At 40.2% G+C, this 20,134-nt stretch overlaps 1 protein-coding gene across 2 annotated transcripts in view; it reads left to right on the top strand.

Moving 5' to 3' along the window:
* Positions 1 to 20,134, top strand: part of LOC132177405 (sodium/hydrogen exchanger 8) — a 91,468-nt gene that overhangs the window by 43,953 nt on the left and 27,381 nt on the right. For both annotated transcript variants that reach the window (XM_059589699.1, XM_059589700.1), the window contains 4 exons: positions 1,390 to 1,442; positions 2,079 to 2,263; positions 17,010 to 17,057; positions 17,226 to 17,333. In XM_059589699.1, coding sequence (XP_059445682.1) covers positions 1,390 to 1,442; positions 2,079 to 2,263; positions 17,010 to 17,057; positions 17,226 to 17,333 — 394 coding nt within the window. The remainder of the gene's footprint in view (positions 1 to 1,389; positions 1,443 to 2,078; positions 2,264 to 17,009; positions 17,058 to 17,225; positions 17,334 to 20,134) is intronic.

The following is a 20,134-nucleotide window of genomic DNA, read 5'->3' as shown; positions in this document are numbered from 1 at the left end:
CCACTGCTGGAACTATAGAAGCCTCCATCGGTGCAGCTTCCTCAAGGTCCATAGACACCGAAGTCTGGATACGATCACTGGGTTCGTCGGAGGAGCCATCAGAGACCACTGGGTACAACGGAGATAACCCCGGCATGTCAAAGATAGGCTCGACGCACCTGAGGAGACCTCCCTAACCCACCCTGGCGCTAGATCTGGAGATAAAGCTTCCTCCACTACTAGAACTACATAACTCACCAGAGCCTCCATCGGTGCTGAATCCTCAAGGTACCTATACACTTCGCCGGATTAGCCATCAGAAACCCCTGGATATGACAGAGATAACCCCGACATGTCAGAGACGGGCTCCACGCATCTGAGGAGACCCCCTTGACCCACCGCCAGCGCCAACTCCGGAGATGCGATCCCATGACCCACTTCAGAACCCGAGACAAAGTCATCGCCCAAGCCTTCAACCACTTTATCAGGAAAGCCTGCCCACAAGGAAACTAGATCCGAATGAGAACTGGGCTTTGGATTCGGTTCCAACATTAATGGCCTCACCTTCTTCAACTTGAACCCAGCCTTCAACGTAAAGCCACGAAAAGACTTGCTGGAAGAAATGACCCGATCCACGTCAACCCTAATCTCTTCAAGAATCCTGTTCCACGACCGCAAGATGATCAACTTCTTCTTCACTAGCGCACCGCCTACCTGTAAGCGTCTCTTACCTAGTAGAGAGCCTACTTTTTCCTTGATATTCGGCGCACCTTGCTCGAACTCGAAACAATTCAGTAGTGATCTTGCCTCCTCACCACCTTTCACTACCTCTGAATAACCCGCCACCAGGAGCAGATTGAACTTATTCAGCGGCTTCAATCCACCTGGTCTCGCGGCGAGCACATCCGCATAGGAATGAATCGATGAAGTAACACCTCTGCTGGAGATGTCTCCAGAAACCAGCAGCCTGTTCTTTGCAATGCTGAGCTCCAACAAGAGCCGCAACTCATCAACGAAATGGCGCCAGCCCCAACCCCCTCGTCCTTCAGCCCATGAATATTATCAGTGTAATTAGGAAGTTGATCCTTTAATTACTGAGTCGTTGAAGTGGATGTTTGTGCACTCTTGTTCTCATATTATATCAGTGACAATAAAAACTGCAGAAAGTCTTATGTTTCCTAATTTTTAATTTTAATTTGTTTTATCTTATCAAATTTTTCTGTTTGGAGTGATATTTTCTTCCTTTGTTGTTGATCTTCCCTTAACCCCTCCCTTCCTCTGCTCAGGGTTTGCCTTTGCCAGCTCAACCATTTGTAGCTTAGATCAGTGCAAATTTTATAGTTTAGCTCTGAATTATCATACAACTTGTTAATGATGTGTTGCATGCATTTAACTGTGTTTCTTTTGCAGTGGTGTTGTTATAGCTGAAGGAATTCTCAGTGGTGACAATGCTTTCCAAAATGGTAGCCCTCATCTGTCTTTGTTCAACAATATGAACTTCTTGATATATTGTTATGGATATGGTGAAAAGCAGTGAGAGTGTTGGAGGTTGGGGGGAGGACTATTGACAGAACTAAAAAATCAATGAAGCGGTGCAATATGGAGGATTAGTTTAAAGAATGAAAAATGTTTTGTTTTCATTTTTTGTCTTTAAACGGTAAGGTTGATGGTGATTGACATATTTGATTTCAAGTGAGCAAAGTGTAGCTTTTTAAAGTATAGGTTAGTAACTCAAACTTAACCCAATTTACAGGTTGGGAAAGTGTAATTAACCCCTTAAAAAGAAAAGGAATATGTTCCCAGGAAGTGGATATTTGTTTTGTTTAGGTGATCTTATGATTTTATCTAGGTTCTTCATTTCGGATACTGATATTTTTTTGTGATCTGGTGCTACTCATTGTCGTATAAAGAATTTTGTGCGCCTTTAAGAGATGGTTTCAGCACGTGAAATCTATTAGTTAACCATTTGTATGTCCTGTTTTTTTATTTATTTGGTATTGGGTAGAAGACAATTTTGTTATATACATTAAGATCGCTTACTTTCATTTAATGTCTTGATGAAAATACATAACACTTACTAAGTTTTTATCTCTTACCAGGACAGTCCTGGGCCTATCTCATTCTCCTCTTTGTTTATATACAAGTTTCCCGTTTCATAGTTGTTGGAGTTCTGTATCCCTTTTTACGGTATTTTGGCTATGGCTTGGATTGGAAAGAAGCTATTATTCTCATATGGTCAGGCTTGCGAGGGGCAGTTGCACTGTCACTTTCACTTTCAGTTGATGTAAGTTTCTGACTTAATGATTTAAATTTTACAACTTATAACTTATGATAAGTTATGTTCTTATTATCATGTCCCTAACTTTTGGAAATTTCTAGATCATTTTTTTTAGATCATGTTTTGGTATCATTACGCTTCTTTTGTTAAATCTCTAGTTGTCCTAAAATCTTAAGTTAGTAGGAAATTGTAAGTTTTATCACTTAATTAATATTCTAACACTCTTCCTCACGTGTGGGCTCAAACTCTTTCTTAATAAGTAAGGCTCAATACATAGAATATTCAATTAAAAGGGGATGTGAATTACAGAGACATGGTATGAACTCATCAGATTGCCCTAAAAGTTGAAGTTGGTTGAAAATGAGAATTTAATCATTTAATTAATATTATTTTTTTTTAATAAGTAAAATATATCAAAAGCGTAGAGGGGCAACCTTAGTACATAGGAAGTATATAAGAGAACGCCTAAGCAGAAGAAGAAAATAAAATAAGAAAATCATTATAGCTAATCACTAAGGGAATTGGACAAGTAATTGTCCGAGTGTAGAGAGAAAAAAAAGAAAAAGGACTTGAGCTCCTCCAAAGTCCGCTCTTTATCTTCAAAGTTTCTCTCGTTTCTTTCCCTCGACAAGCACCACATAAGGCAAAGGGGAACTATCTTCCTCACATCAGCACTCCGAGAACGACCATCAGTCCACCAACAGGCAAACGGATCCGCCACATTGTTAAGCATAACCCAAGATAGCCCAAAGTGACTGAAAATGGCGTACCATAGAGCACTGGCAACGTCACACTGGAGAAGAAGATGGTCGGCCATCTCTCCATTCGATTTGCACAAGTAGCATCTATTGACCACGGTAAGATGTCTCTTTCTTGAGGGAGTCTTGGTCTGCCAAACACTTTTCTAAGTAAGGGAAAGGGGTATCCTCTTTATAGGCAAAGATCTTGTAGAAAGATCTAACGTCAAAATTCCCTTGGCGAGATGAGAGCCACCGAAGCTTGTCCTCTCCTTCCTTTCTCATTATGCGGGAATACAACAAGATATAGAAGGAAGCCAAAACATCCACTTCCCAACCATGAACCAGATGAATAAAGCTAACTTTCCACTGAAGGGAACCACTCGAATAATCCAGGTTAGCCGCAATAGACGCCCCCTTCACACTATCCATGTTATATAAACTTGGGAAAGCTTCCTTGAGACTCGAATCTCCACATCACACATCATCCTAAAATTTGATCTTGGACCCATCTCCCAGATCAAATCTAGTATGGCTAGAACACAACCTCCACCCCCTACTAATATACTTTTAAAGCCCCACCCCATATGGCCCTTGAGGGTCATTGGAGCGCCACCCGCTCCACTTAGAATCGAATTTGGCGTCCAGAACAATTCTCCACCAGGCTTCTCTCAAATGCACATAACGTCATAGCCACTTCCTTAACAGAGCTCGGTTAATTAATATTTTAACATCTTTGTATAAGGGTTTTTATTATGTAAATCTTTCGGAAATTCTAAATATAATGATTTTGGAACATCAATTAATTATTCAACTTGATATTCTTGTTCAATTGAAGATATAGTATTGTGATGTGCTTCGCTTATGTAAGAAACTATTGGAAATTAAAATTGTGCCACACCCCAAACTCTAAATGGGCATGGTTTTTGCTAGAAGTATCCATTATTAGAAACTTGTATAAATCTTTTATTTTTACCATAATCTCTACCAATGGCATCTAATATCAGAAATATCAAATAGCTATTTAATCCAAAATGTTAAAAATTTTCTTAAAGATGTGTCACCCCATCTAATATCATGGTTTTTGCTTATTATTTGTAGATCTTGGTAGGTATCATCGTCTAGTTGGAAAGTTGAATTATCTTACTATTGCTAGGGCCAGACATCTCATATGTAGTTACTGTTGTTAGTCAGTTCTTAGAGGCTTCTAGGGTTTCACATTGAGAAGTTGTTACTCATTATTTGATATTTGAAAAGAGCTCCTGGCCTTGTGATATTGCATAGACCAAATAGACATCTTCGGATAGAAGGTTTTACTTACGTAGATTGGGCAGATATATTCAGCGGAAATATATCTGCACCATTTATGAAGTTTGGAAATCAATTAGTTGATATGTTTACAAAATCCTTGTATCAAAAGAAATTAGAGTTTATTTGTTCCAAGTTGGGCTTATATGATATAAATACTCCAGCTTGAGGGGGAGTGTTAGAAGAGCTTCTTAGGGTTCAAATGTTACACTGGTATTTTGGTCTTTGTATTGAATGTTACACTATATAAATACATTATGAGGGGAGAGGGGCCACGTCAAACGTATAGCCTCTTCTTCTTCTATTTTCTTTTCGTGCAGACCCTACAACAGTCTCGAATGTGACATAATGAAATAGTGAAAATAACTCTCCAAATATTGTTACTTCAAAACAATTGATAAAAGATAAGCAACCATAGATGCGAGGAGTTGCTGTTAATTTAGTTATGTTATGTTTGGCGAAACATATTTTCTGCCGTCCGGTAGAAAACCATCTTTGGTGAAAATCAGTAATTTTTAATTGTAACCTGGACAACAATATTGAAAATGTTTTTAGCAGTTTGGCTCAAACTAAAAATCATTATCTACCGAAGTCTTCAAGGCCAACATGCCTGGGCTCCAGAAGGCGAAGATATGTGCCGGGGGGGGGGGAGGGGCACTGAGTGATCCAGCGAGGGGTGTGGATAAGAAGAGGGAATGCTTGAGTGGGAGGTGGATAGGAATTCATGAGGGGGAGAGAGAAAAAGAATGGAAGGGAGTGGAAAATGGATTCCGCTAGTTGAAATTGAACGTTATTATTCTCTGCTCTTAGATCTTTAGTTTTACTTGGACCCAAATATCATTGTTCCTCGAGCAGAATTTTCTTATTGCACCAAACATTACAAATGGAGGAAAATATTTTGTGAAAATGTTTTATGCTGTAACGACCTTATCCTTTGTCCACTAGATAGGCAACCACTAAACAATAAATTTCACCTTGAGGGATCACCGTCTAGCTATAAAAGAGTTATAGGACTAAGAATAAGGCTATGTTAGGAAAAGTGCAAGTTTTATGAAAGTATTATTTAGAAAAAATGTTATAATATGGGAGTCGTCAAGTAGAAATATAAACATTGCATGAGTAGTTGAAAGATTACATAACAAAAATTCTTAAAACAACATATTATGAACTACATACTACTCACTGTGAGCTATAGCAATTATCCCAACCAATCTAAAATAGGAAATTTATCTCAAGATCACATGGTTATATAGGCCGATTTTTTGCATAAGCAATAATGCATTAAAGAGTGCAGAGGGGCACAACCCAAGTACATAGAGAGTATACAAGAGAGCGACTAAATTGGGGAGAGAGAAGAAGAGAACAAAAAGAGGAAATCAGGAAAATTAATCACTATATAGGAGCAAGCCAGCCTGCAGTCCAAGTGAAGAGAGTGTACAAAAAGAAATGAACAAGGTCCTCAAGGTTCCTCGACAAATCCTCGAAACATCTTGCATTTCTCTCCTTCCTAAGGCACCATAATAGGCAAAGGGGAGCCATCTTCCACACCACGGCACTACTAGATCTCCCACCCGACCACCAACTGGCAAACAAATCCTTGACATTTCTAGGCATAACCCAACACAAATTGAAGCGAGAGAAAATAACCTCCCACAACTTGCGCGCAACCCCACAATGAAGAAATAGATGATCCACAGACTCCCCGTCCGTTTCACACATACAACAGCGATTAATCACCACAATACCTCTCTTCCAAACATTATCCAACGTGAGGGATTTCCCAAGGGCGGCCGACCAAGCAAAAAAGGCCACTCTCGTAGGAGCCTTTGTGCGCCAATGCTTTTCCAAGGAAAGTGATTGGGCTCTTTTGAGACAAGCATCCTATAAAAAGAGCAAACCTCAAACTTCCCTTTTCTTGAAGGGGTCCACCACATCCGATCCTCCCCTTCCCCACGAATCGGAGACGAATACAAGAGCGAGAAGAGGGAGGCTAAGACTATCTCCTCCCAATCATGAATTCTATGGGTAAATGTAACATTCCAGTGAACCATACCATTAGAACACTCCCGAATATCCGCAATGGAAGCATCCCTATTGCTAGCAATGTTGAAGAGACTGGGAAAAGCTTCCTTGAGGGACATCTCGCCACACCAAGTATCCTCCCAAAATTTGACTCTCACCCCCAATCCAGGATCAAATCTAAAGTGGCTCTGAAACAACCCCCAACCCTTACAAATGTGTTTCCACAACCCCACCCTATGCGTTCCACGAGAAACTTTAGAACGCCATCTACCCCAATCCACCCCATACTTTGCCACCAAAATACTTCTCCACCAAGCTTCTTCCTCATTAGCAAATCTCCATAACCATTTCCCCAAAAGAGCTTGATTAAAAAGGCGCAAACTTCGAATCCCTAGACCACCCTCAGCTATCGGAGAACAAACCTCTTTTCAACTGACCAAGTGTAACTTAGGCTCGTCATTGAGACCCCTCCATAAAAAATCCCGTTGGATCTTCTCAATGCGCTTCGCCACAGAAATAGAAATGGGGAACAGAGACAAGAAATAGGTGGGGAGATTGGATAAGGTGCTCTTAATGAGAGTGAGTCTCGCCCCCTTGGACAGATACGTGCGCTTCCAAGGGGCCAACCTTCTAGCAATCTTCTCCAGCAAATCATCCCAAATAGCCAAAAGCTTGAACGAAGCCCCTAGCGGAAGACCTAGGTACCTCAAGGGCAAAGAACTAGTGCCACAACGCAGGATACCAGCCAGCTTCCCTGTCACCACCGAACCTCCGACTGGGACCAAGACAGATTTGGCCCGGTTTACTTTTAACCCTGAGACCGCTTCAAAGCCGATAAGGAGGGCTTTAATAAATCTAATTGGTCAGGAGTAGCCCCACAAAAAACCAGTGTATCATCAGCAAAGAGAAGGTGAGAAACAGTTACCCGCTCAGGCACTCTAGCACCCACATAGAAGCCATTGATGAAACCCCTACTGATGGAAGCATTAATCATCCTGCTGAACGCCTCTATGACCGTGATGAACAAGAAAGGCGAAAGAGGATCACCTTGTCTCACCCCACACGAACTCCCAAAGAAACCGGAGGAAGAGCCTTTAATCAACACCGAAAACCGCATCGACGAGATACAATGCTCGATCCATGTACACCATTTCTCGCCAAAACCACACCTCCTTAGCCTATATAACCATATAACATGGTTATATAGGCCGATACCGCACACAAACATCAAATCGGTAAATATGCCATGAAGACATCAAATATGGGCCTGAGGGTAAAATGAGAGAGCTCACGAGGCTCATATAGTTCAGTTCCAGAGTGTGTCCCAAGAAGTTTTATAAACATTTTTCATATCCAAAAATCTCAAAAATTTCCAACAACTCTAAAGTGACTTTAATATACAAAATTTTATGTGAAGTCTGCCAAATAGCATGATACACGATGAAGTATCTGTTCAAATAAACTGAATAGTACAATAAATCATCAAATGGTAAGATTGACGCTTGTCATTTGTGAGTTAAAAACTCTTGCATTTCCACATATTAAATATTAAAAACTAGGAATTTTTCACAAACTTTCAAGTGAAAAAGGCTAATGTATAATATATTTTGGAGAAGTGCATAATTTCATAGATAGTGTTCTAAAATGAAATTTAAGCATATAGATGCTTTCAAGCAATAATGTTTGTTTTCTCCAAAATGTTATTAACTATTGTTAGAGAGTTAATATGTTATATGCGTATTGTGGTCTTTGTATTTAATGTTACAAAATATATAAATATGTGAAGTATGAGAGGAGTGAGGCTACATGAGAAACATATGCCTCTTCTTCTTCTCTTCTCCTTTCTTTTCATGCAAACCCTAAACCCTACAACATGGTATCAGAGCCATAACTATTGACGGCATCTGATTATTCTCTATCCACTCTGCTTCTTCCTCCCTTCATTATTATTATTATTATTTTTCTGCTTTCCCTTTTGCTCTATTGAGTTTGGAAATCTGAGAATTGGGCCCCGTGCTCGTGAATCATGATTGGGGGTAGATGGTTTGATATCATTGTCATCCCCGCATTCACGTGTGTCGTTGTCGGTCGTGTGTAAATGGCAGACATGGTATCACGATGGTGGGTTGGATTGTACTTTGTGGTCTTTGTGTGATATCCGGTGGTTTCTATGGTGCTAGGTGGCTACTCCGGTGAAGTATGGTGTTTAACGGTGGTTGTTTTGTGTCTCCGGCGAAGTGTGTAGTGGTTGCCGTCACTGTTTTAGTCTAGTTCAATTATTTGTGGCGTGTTCTGACAATTTTTGACATGTTATAATCATGGCCAGCCTATTCTGACCGTTTCCGGCGAATTCTGGTCGTTGCCGGCGACTTTACGGTTTTTTTGGGAGAAGAAGAAGTTTGTTTGGTTACAGGTGCATGCTGTCTCCTATCCAGGATAAGGCTATCCCTAGATCCGGTTGTGCTATTCCTTAACCAGGTTAGGATATCCTCATCCAGGGTTGGAGTAGCCTCATTCCGGTTTTCTTTTGGATCTGGTTCAGGTCAGTTTTTTTGGTATTTTCAGCCAGTTCAGTCTGGTTCTCGTTGTTTAGATTTCGGTTCACCTCAATTCTCACTGTTTTAACGCTGATTCAGTATGTTTCAGTCCGGTTCTACTTATTACCTGACTGGTTCAGTCCGGTTTACTGTGTTTTTGGGCGGTTCAGCAGTAGTTCGACTGGTTCCTCTCTCTCTTTATAATTATTTTGCTGATTGGCGTTTGTTTGAGCTGGTTTTTGCCGTTTTCCAGCATTGTTGCAGTGGTTTTCCCATTATTTTGAGTGGTCGTTGAGGGTACTTATTTGTTATATTGCTGTGGCTTCTTTCTTGTTGAGGTTATGGCAGCTAGACCTGAGACACCCTTAGTTAATGCTCCTATGACTCAAGTGAAACTGAATGGGAAGAATTATGTTTATTGGGCACGGTCTGTCAAAGTTTTTCTCAAAGGCAAGGGCTTGTTTACTTAACCTTAGGTATGCCTAAAGACACTACTTCTCCTAGCCTTTGGGAACAAGAAGATAATCAAATTATCTTGCTTATGTTGAACAGTATTGAGTCGCACATTGGATCGTCATGCATCTATCTACCTACTGCTAATGATATTTGGGATCATCTCAGTCATATGTATTCTAGTACTCGAAATATCACTCGGATTTATGAGGTGTGTAAACAATATTTTGGGCTTGAACAAGGTACTCAAAGTGTGGACGAGTACTACAATCAGGTTGTGGCCATCTGTAAGGAGAGGAGCTTGTATCAACTTCTCTCTATAGACTTGAAGAAAATGGAAAAGCAACGTCAAGATATAGATGTGGTTCAGTTCCTTCTTGGCTTAAAACCTGAGTTTGAGTCGGTTCGTGTGCGGATTTTGGGTGGTTCCACCCTCCCCTCAATTCTTGAGGTTTTTTCTCGAATTCAGCGTGCTACTCTTTCTGATCATGGCTTGTAATTGAGTTCTGAGCGTATTGGTGAACGCTTCGTTTTTCTTGCTGCCTGTGGTAGCTTTGGCAGATCTCTTTTTCGTTGAACGGTTGAAAGCTCATTTGGTTGCTAAAGGTTACACATAGACATATGGTATTGATTATGATCAGATGTTTTCTCCAGTTTCCAAAATTTCTTCTGTTCGTATTTTTATTTCTTTGGCTGCTAATCTTGATTGGCCCTTTTTTCAATTGGATGTCAAAAATCCCTTTTGACATGGGGATTTACATGAGGAAGTTTATATGGAGCAACCACCTCGGTTTGTTGCTCAGGGGGACTATCAGGGTTGTTGTGTGTGCAAGTTAAATAAGGCTTTGTATGGTCTCAAGCAATTGCCATGGGCATGGTTTGGGGAGTTCTCTGCGGTGGTTATGGAGTTTGGTTTCTAGCGATGTCAAATAGATCATTCAGTATTTCACTTGCATACTAGTGCAGGCTACATTCTCCTTGTGGTATATGTGGATGACATCATGATTACCGGTGATGATTCAAGAGGCATTGCTCGGTTGAAACTATTTTTACAACAGAAATCTCCAAGCTACCCTCCACCACCACATTTTGAGGAAAAGGAGGTTTGGGAGGTGGTAAAAGGCATGGAGGGTGACAAGGCACCGGGACCGGATGGGTTCACCGTGGCTTTTTTTCAATCTTGTTGGGTTGTTGTGAAACATGTTGTTATGGCTGTTTTTTCTGAATTCCACCGAAGACGGCAGTTAGTGAAGAGTTTGAATGTAACTTTTGTGTCCTTGGTTCCGAAAAAGGCGGATGCGGTGGAGATGAAGGATTTTTGGCCTATTATCTTGGTCAGAGGGATGTATAAAATTCTATCCAAGGTTCTGGCCACTAGAATGAAAACTGTATTGGGAAAGATCATCTCTAACTCTCAAAATGCCTTCATTGGTGGTCGGCAAATTTTAGGCTCTGTGCTCATTGCTAATGAATGTTTGTATGGTCGTATGCAATCAGGTGCGCCGGGTGTTATTTACAAGCTGGATTTGGAAAAAGCTTATGACCATGTTAATTGGGACTTCGGCTTTACTGAAACGGTGTGGTTTCAAAGAGAGATGGAGGGAGTGGATAGAGTGGTGTATTTTGTCGGTTAGATTCTCCATCTTGGTAAATGAAACTCTGGAGGGTTTCTTTAATAGTTCGTGGGGAATTCGGCAAGGGGACCCACGTTTCACCGCTACTGTTTGTGTTGATTATGGAGGCTTTGAGTAGGATGGTGAATGCGACAGTAGAGCAAGGTTTATTATCAGGTTTCTTGGTGGGAGAAAGGGGCTTTTCAGATTTAGTGGTTTCTCATTCTTTATTTGCTGATGATACTTTGATTTTCTGTGAAGCCATATCCTGAGCAAATCCATTATGTGCGCCTTATCCTTTTATGCTTTGAGGCTGTTTCGGGGTTGAAAGTTAATCTTGGTAAATCAAAAATGGTTGCTATAAGAGAAGTGGGAAACATTGAGACTTTGGCTGATATTCTTGGGTGTAGTGTTGCGGCTTTGCCCATGAAGTATTTGGGTTTGCCATTAGGGGCTACATAAAAGGCTACATCTATGTGGAATGGTGTGACGGAGCAGATGGAACGTCGGTTGGCAGGTTGGAAGAAATTGTACCTATCAAAGGGAGGTCGGTTAACCTTATAAAGAGTACGTTGTCTAATCTTCCGATTTATTACTTATCTTTGTTTCCAGTTCCTATGAGTGTTGCCAATAGGATTGAGAAGATTCAAAGAGATTTTCTATGGGGAGGAATGGGAGATGAACAAAAACTGCATCTTGTTAACTGGAACCAAATTTGCCGTCCTTTAAGGGCCGGCGGTCTTGGCATTCGAAATGTGCATAAGTTCAACCAAGCTCTTTTGGGAAAATGGCTATGGAAATATGCGACAGAGAGCAAGACGCTTTGGTATAAGATATTAAAAGCTAAGTATGAATATCAGGATGGTCGGTGGTGTTCAAAGGAGGTGTCGAGGCCTTATGGTGTGGGTTTTCGGAAGCATATTAGACGAGGATGGGATACTTTTGCAAAAGGTGTGAGGTTTGAGGTGGGCCTAAGATCGAAAGTTCTCTTCTGGCATGATACATGGTGTGATAATCAGCTGTTGAAGCATGCTTTCCCTTCCTTGTTTAGTATTGCAAGGTACAAAGAAGCGTGGGTGAAGGATAATTTTATGTGGAGGAATGGGGTTATTGAGTGGAATGTCATCTTTGTGCGTTCCGTCCAAGATTGGGAGTTGGATGTGATATCATCTTTCTTTGAACTGCTGTACTCTTGTAAGATTTCTCATGGTAATGTAGATCGGATTCGTTGGTTCCCATCTTGAAAAGGTATGTTTGAGGTGAAGTCTTTCTATAAGGCCTTGTCCATTCCAGCTTATGAGGTGTTTCCATGGAAGAGCATTTGGCGCTCTATGGTGCCACCGCGAGTGGCATTTTTTGGGTGGACTGCGGCTCTCGGCAAAATTCTGACACATGACAATTTGCGAAAGAGGAGTATTGTGGTAGTGGAATGGTGTTGTATGTGTAAGAAGAATGGGGAATCCGTAGATTATTTGTTGATCCATTGTGAAGTGGCCACTCGGCTATGGCACTATATTTTTACTTTGTTTGGTATTGAGTGGGTTATGCTGCAAAGGTTCCTAGACTTGCTTGCTTGCTGGAATCAGGTGGGGGATAGAGATCTCTCTAAAGTTATTTGGAGGATGGTTCCTTTGTGCGTCACTTGGTGTATATGGCGGGAGAGGAATGCACGAAGTTTTGAGGATAAGGAGTGTTCGGTGGATGGGGTGAGGAAGAATATGATCTCTATGCTATAGTTGTGGGCGTTGGCTCACCACCGTATCGATGTCCTGACTATAGAAGAGTTCTTGAATATGTGCTCTTTGTATATTCCGTAGGGGTTCTCTTGTATATAAATTTGCACTAGGGTTGTGCCCCTTTGCGCTTTTTCAGTAATATTCACATTAATTATCAAAAAAAAAAAATGTTTACAAAATCCTTGTGTCAGAAGAAGTTAGAATTTATTTGTTCCAAGCTGGGCTTATATGATATATATGCTCCAGCTTGAGGCGGAGTGTTAGAGAGTTAATATGTTATATGGGTATTTTGGTGTTTGTATTTGTCAATAGGTTTGCATGGAAGAAGTTAGAGAAGAAGAGGAGGCTCGTATATTGTGTTATGTAGCCTATCTCAAACATATTATTATGTAAGCTGAAATAATTATGACAAAGACTAAAATACCCTCAAAATCCTAGTACATTCTTCTAACACTCTCCCTCAAGCTGGAGCATATATATCATATAGACCCAGCTTGGAACAAATAAACTCTAACCGGTTACGACACAAAAAGTTTGTAAACATATCAGCTAACTGGTCTTCAAACTTCACGAATGTTGTAAATATATCTTCATTGAGTATTTTGTCTTAGACATAATGACAATCGACCTCAATATGTTTAGTCCTCTCATGAAACACTGGGTTAGATGCAATATGTATAGTAGCTTGGTTGTCACAAGATAACAGGATAGGAGTAGGAGCTGAGAAACCAATCTCCTGAAGAAAGTGTAGTAACCATGTCAACTCAGTAGCTGTATGAGCTATTGCCCTGTACTCTGCTTTAGCACTAGATCTTGCCACCACTATCTGTTTCTTATTCTTCCAAGTTACAAGATTACCGCCGAAGAATGTGCAATATCCTGTAGTAGACTATCTATCTGAAGGAGAACCTGCCCAATCTGTATCAGTAAAACCTTCGGCCATAAGATGTCCATTCGGTCTATACAATATCCCTAGACCAGGTTGTCTCTTTAAATACTGAATAATGCGAGTAATAGCTTCCCAATGTGAAACCCGAGGAGCCTCTAAGAACTGACTGACAACACTAACTGCATATGAAATATCCAGCCTGGTGATAGTAAGATAGTTCAACTTTCCAACTAGACGACGGTACCTACCAGGATCTTCAAATAATTCACTTTCATCCTTCAGTAATTTCTTATTTGGATCCATTGGAACATCAACAGGTCGAGAGCCCAAAAGACTTGTTTCTTCTAATAAATCAAGTGCATACTTTCTCTAAGATAAGTTGATACCTATTCGAGATCTAGCAACTTCAATACCTAGAAAATATTGAAGTTTGCCCAAATCCTTTGTATGAAATTGTTCTTGTAGAAATTGCTTTAATCGGGCAATGCCTCTTGAATCATCTCTAGTAATAACGATATCATCTACATATACCACAAGAAGAAAATAGCCTGCACTAGTATGCAAGTGAAATACTGAATGATCCGTCTGACATCTCTAAAGACCAAACTTCAATACCGCTTCAGAGAACTTTCCAAACCATGCTCACGGTGATTGCTTGAGACCATACAATGCCTTTCTTAATTTGCAAACACAGCCCTAAGACTCCCCCTGAGTAACAAACCTAGGTGGTTGCTCCATATAAACTTCCTCAAACAAGTCGCCATGTAATAAGGCATTTTTGACATCCAATTGAAACAATGGCCAATCAAGATTAGTAGCCAAGGAAATAAGAACATGAACAGAAGAAATTTTAGGTACTGGAGAAAAAGTGTCATTGTAATCAATACCATATGTCTGCGTATAAACCCTTAGCAACCAGCCGAGCTTTCAATTGTTCAACCGACTCATCAGGATGAAATTTAACTGTGTAGACCCATTTACAACCAACAGTCTTCTTATTAGGTGGTAAGGGAACCAACTCCCATGTTCCATTATGATGCAAGGCCTTCATTTCCAATTCCATAGCTTGCCTCCAACCAGAGTCGGATAATGCAGCCTACATTGTCTTTGGAATGGAAATACTAGAGAGATGGGAAACAAAACAAGACAATGAAGGAGAGAAAGAACTAGTGGATACAAATTGACTGATCAGATGTTGGGTAGTGCAAGAACGTGTACCTTTCCGTATTGCAATAGTCAAGTGGTCGGATGGAGGTGGGAGCACCGGATCTGTAGACGATAAGGATGATGGTGGCGGAGCACGAGCAGATGGTCGAGGCCGACGCTGATAAACCTGGAGTGGAGCATGTGAGTGGGGACGCAAGGGAAGGCAGCGGAAGAGACGCGGCATCAGATGCAAGGGAAGAGTCGCTCAAAGAAGGAATAGTAGGAAAATAGGGGAGAGACTCATCAAAGGTAACATTAGCGCACATGAAGTAGCGTCGAAGGACCGGACTATAGCAACGGTAGCCCTTCTGGGTTGTGGAATACCCGAGAAAGACACATTTAGTAGCATGAGGGTCAAGCTTATCAAAACCAGGGCCCAAATTATGAATATAGCAAACACACCCAAAAACCCTCAGTGGCAAGGAGAACAGGGATGAAGAAGGATATAAAAGAGAATGAGGAAAGGCCCCTTCTAAGACCGAGGAGGGCATCCTATTAACTAAATAACAAGCAGTGAGAACAGCCTCAGTCCAAAAATGTTTGGGAACATGCATATGAGACAAGAGACAACGTGCGACATCCAATAAATGGCAATTCTTGCGTTCAGCCACACCATTTTGTTGTGGAGTGTGAGCACACGAGGTTTGATGGATAATGCCTTTATCAGACAAATAAGAGGCAAAAGAATGAGACATATATTCTTTAGCATTATCCGAACGCAATATATGAATTTTCTGAGCAAATTGAGTCCTAACCATATTGCGAAAGCTTTGGAAAATAGAAAATAACTTGGAACGATTTTTCATTAAAAATAACCATGTCATATGGGAAAAATCATCCACAAAAGTAACAAAATAGGGGAATTTATTGGACACTGTAGTAATGGGACCCCATACATCAGAATGAACTAACTCAAAAGGACTAGAAACTCTAGGAACAACTCGTGATGGAAACGAGGCACGATGATGCTTACTAAGTTGACAAGCTTCGCAAGACACAGACAATTGATGGCAAAGACTCGGGACTTGATGCTCAACGTAGAGAGGGAAGGATGACCAAGGTGACAATGCCATTGAGGAGTGGAGGCTGACGACTGCAAAGCACGAGAGGGAGGTGTAGGTGCTAGATCCAGATAATATAATCCATCGACTTCATGCCCTATACCAATCATCCTCCTCGTCTTGAGATCCTAAAAAATACACAAAGAAGGGTAAAAACTAACGGAACAATTAAGGGCTTTTGTAATTTTACTAATAGATAACAAATTAAAAGGAAAACCAGGAACATGTAGAACAGACAGCAACTCAATATCAGGACTCAGATGGGTAGTGCCTGAGCCGACTACTTTGGAGAGGGAACCATTAGCTAGGGTGACACTTTTAGGGGTAGCAACAGGATCCATTCTCTTTACTAAACCGAGCCTACCCTTTCCTAAAATCCTAACTAATTAGTAAAATTACAAATTTTTTTTTGATAAGTAATGATGCATTAAAAGAGCGCAGAGGGGCGCAAACTAAGTACACAGGAAGTATACAAGAGAGCAACTAAAGAGGGGAGAAAGAAGAGAAAATAAAAAGAAAATCAGGAAAATTGATCACTATGGGTGCAAGCCAGCCTGCAGTCCAAGTGAAGAGCGTGTACAAAAAGAAATGAACAAGGTCCTCTAGGTTCCTCGACAAATCCTCAAAACATCTAGCATTCCTTTCCTTCCAAAGGCACCGTAAAAGACTAAGGGGAACCATCTTCCACACCACAGTGCCACGGGATTTTCCGCCCGACCACCAGCTAGTGAACATCTCCTTGACGCTTCTAGGCATAGCCCAACACATGTTGAAATGAGAGAAAATAACAGCCCACAAAGTGCGCGCAACCCCACAATTACTAAAATTACAAATGCCTCCCTAAAACTAATTTTTAGATTTCTGTGCGTCATTTCTAGTTTAAAGCTTGTATTTATGGGCTCTTTTGTATACTTTCTATGTACATGAGTTGCGCCCCTTGCGCTTTTTAATACATTTATATTGCCTATCCAAAAAAAAAAAAAAAGAAAGAGGATTGGGATTGTTACACCAAGTCAGTTCTGACAAGCATCCATTTCAGAAATAACAGGTTTATTTTTTCTAGACAAAGGTAATTAGATCATAGTATGTCCCTTGGTGTCCATTATGAACATTTTCATATCCATTATTTTTATGTACTTTTGGTGCCTTATACGTTTCTTTTGATTGATATATTGTTGTGGTTGTTTCAGCGTTCTAGCGACAGCTCAACGGAACTCAGTTCCAAAACACGAACTCTGGTATGTTTTTGAAGCAAGCATCTTGATTATGCTTTTCGTTTGGGAGATTTACTAATAAAGACCATGAGGGGCCGGGGGTTTGGGGGGGGGGGGGGGGGGAGGGTGTATACAACTAGAAATGAATTACTTAAATTTGTTGATATATTTACGGAAAACATTTCACCGCAGTTCGTTTTCTTCACTGGTGGAATCGTATTCTTGACGCTAATTGTGAATGGTTCAACAACACAGTTCATTTTACACCTTTTAGATATGGATAAGCTATCAGCTGCAAAGGTGAGGACTTGAATAATAAATTTTGTGTTCATCTTATTTTGGTATATGAAATACATTTTCCAGTATTACACTAAGTTGTTCGCTTATTAGTATGACATATTTCTTATTATTTTATGCTGGCCTGTGAATCAGAGTAAATGTCATGAAGAATATCTAAAATATTTCAGAACATAGAAATATGCTTTAGACTCTCTTATTAGGGTTCTGTGATTGATATAAACATCGCTAGGATTACTGACTTACTACTGAAAATTTAATAAATTCTTCATTACATTTAACAAAAATTTAGGTCATATCTTTGTGATGTGTTACAGCAAAGTTATCTAAAACTCTAACAAACTCCCGTGCAAGTCATTTGCTGAAGTCTACATAACTTATTGAATTTAATGTTGTGATTCTACTTCAAGTTATATATTTTGAACCTACATCTAATTTATCTGCAAAGTTATCATTTAAGTCTTCTCTACTTCAATAACAGTTGATTTCTAAATTACTGGCAGTCAGATTTGAATATGGTCGTTCTATAGATTGGTGCTCCTATAGTTTTTGCATAAGTTAAGCCTCAGGAACCTTTATTGTATTGTGGCTTCCTGCTTTTTATCTTAATTATCATAGCTTTTGAGATTGTAATTTCTTAGAGATTCTGGTATATAGTTCTGAGGCTTTTTGCCTATCGCAAAAGGATTCTGAGGCTTCGTTTTATCTTCCTTTAGGTAATAGAGGGTTGCGGACTCTAAATCTTTTTAAAATTTTGTTGTCTACGAGAAGATTTTTCTCACAAAGTTAGGCAGTTCTGCAATCTTTGTCACTGCCCAGTATACTTGTTTCGTTTTCCTTTTTAGTTAGTACTTTTTTTTACTAATCCAAACAAAAAAGACTGGGACACTGCTGTAACCTCCACAACCACAAAACATCCTGTTCCGTCACAAACCTCCACAACCAGTTGCCCAACAATGCACGATTAAATTGAATCAAATTTTGCACCCAACTGTCCCACCAACTTCTTCAAAGTGCAAACCTTCGACCAATTAACCAAATGAAACTTAAATTCATTACCAATTCCTCCCCACAGGAAATCTCTTTGGATTTCCTCAATAATGTTACACCAGATGTTGGAAGCCTTATAATGTGCACCCAATGGAGGACCCAAATACTTAATTGGCAACAAACCACCCCACAACCAAGAATTCTAGACAGCCCTTCCACATCATCTACCTCTCCTACTAGAACAATACCAGATTTTGATAGATTTATCTTCAACCCCAAAACTGCTTCAAAACAGAGCAACAAACTTCTCAAATTACGAAATTGTTCTACATTAGGCTCACAGGAGATTAATGTATCATCTGCAAATAACAAGTGTGATACTACCATTGCCTCTTGATTTCTCGTTCCAACAGAAAATCCATACATGAGCCCTCTCTCCACCGTCATAGTCATCATCCTACTGAAGGCCTCCATCACAACCACAAATAATAAAGGAGAAAGATGTTTTCCCCAAAGCTGTTTTCAATCGATTAGCCAGCACCTGTGAGATAATTTTGTACACCCCACCTACTAAACTGATAGGTCGAAAATCCTTAATATCTACTGCCCCCACTTGCTTCGGAATAAGCGAAACAAACGTAGCATTGAAACTCTTCTCAAATTTTCCACATGTATGAAACTCCTTAAAAACCGCCATAATATCATCCTTTAATATTGCCCAACACTTTTGGAAGGAGCCCATAGAAAGCCATCAAGTCCTGGTGCCTTGTCTCCATTTGAGTTCCTCACCACCTCCCACACTTCACCTTGCTCAAACTCTCTTTCCATCCACTGTCTCTCCTCTACATCATTGGGACTGAATGATTGCTCATCCATCTTTGGTCGCCCCTAATACTCTTCGCAATATAGTTTTTTATAGAAATTCACAATATGATCTTTTATAACTACTGGCTCATCATTCATGCTCCCATTCACCACTAAAGACACAATCGAATTATTGCACTTCTGGGAATTTGCCAATCGATGGAAAAAATCTATATTATTGTCGCCCTCTTCCAAGCACATTGCCCTTGATTTCTACCTCCAACTTACTTCTTCAAGGTGAAAGCACCTCTCCAACTTTCTAGAGTACTCCTCACTTAAGCAATTCATCCTCCGTTAATGATCTTGTCTTTACAATCAGATCCATCTCACCAATATCCGCCTCCATCTCCTTTTTGCGCTTCCTAATATCCCCAAAAACCTCCTCATTCCATTTTTTCAAATCTACTTTCAGTGCCTTCAATTTTTGCGCCAACACATAGCTCGACTTACCCTTGTAATTACAAGAACCCCACCACTTCTTGACCTGCTCCTCAAAGTCGTCTGCATGCAACCACATATCTTAAAATCGAAAAGGCCTACTACCCCATCTCTCCACTCCACAATCCAACAACAATGGAAAATGATCAGATAATACTCGAGAAAGCCTTATTTGTGAGACATCAGAAAACAATTCCTCCCATTATGGAGAGAGCAAGAATCTATCAATTCTGGACCATGTCTGATGATTGGACCACGTGAAACTCCCTCCTACCAACGGAATATCCATAAGACCCTGCTCAAAAGTAAATTCAAAAAATTCTACCATTGCTTGAGATTGCCTGGTTTCACTTACTCTTTCACTTGGATGCTGAACTACATTCCCCATAAGGACATTAAACCAGCCAATTCATCCCATAGATATCTTCTTTCCACATCATCATTTGGCTCAACGCTTGTGGAATTGCTAGATTTATGTGCTTCATTTTCAGCTTAAAAACTTGTATATGTGG

This window comes from Corylus avellana, chromosome ca4 (assembly GCF_901000735.1).
Source record: "Corylus avellana chromosome ca4, CavTom2PMs-1.0".
Classification (NCBI taxonomy): Eukaryota; Viridiplantae; Streptophyta; class Magnoliopsida; order Fagales; family Betulaceae; genus Corylus; species Corylus avellana.
This window is presented reverse-complemented; position numbering and strand designations above follow the sequence as displayed.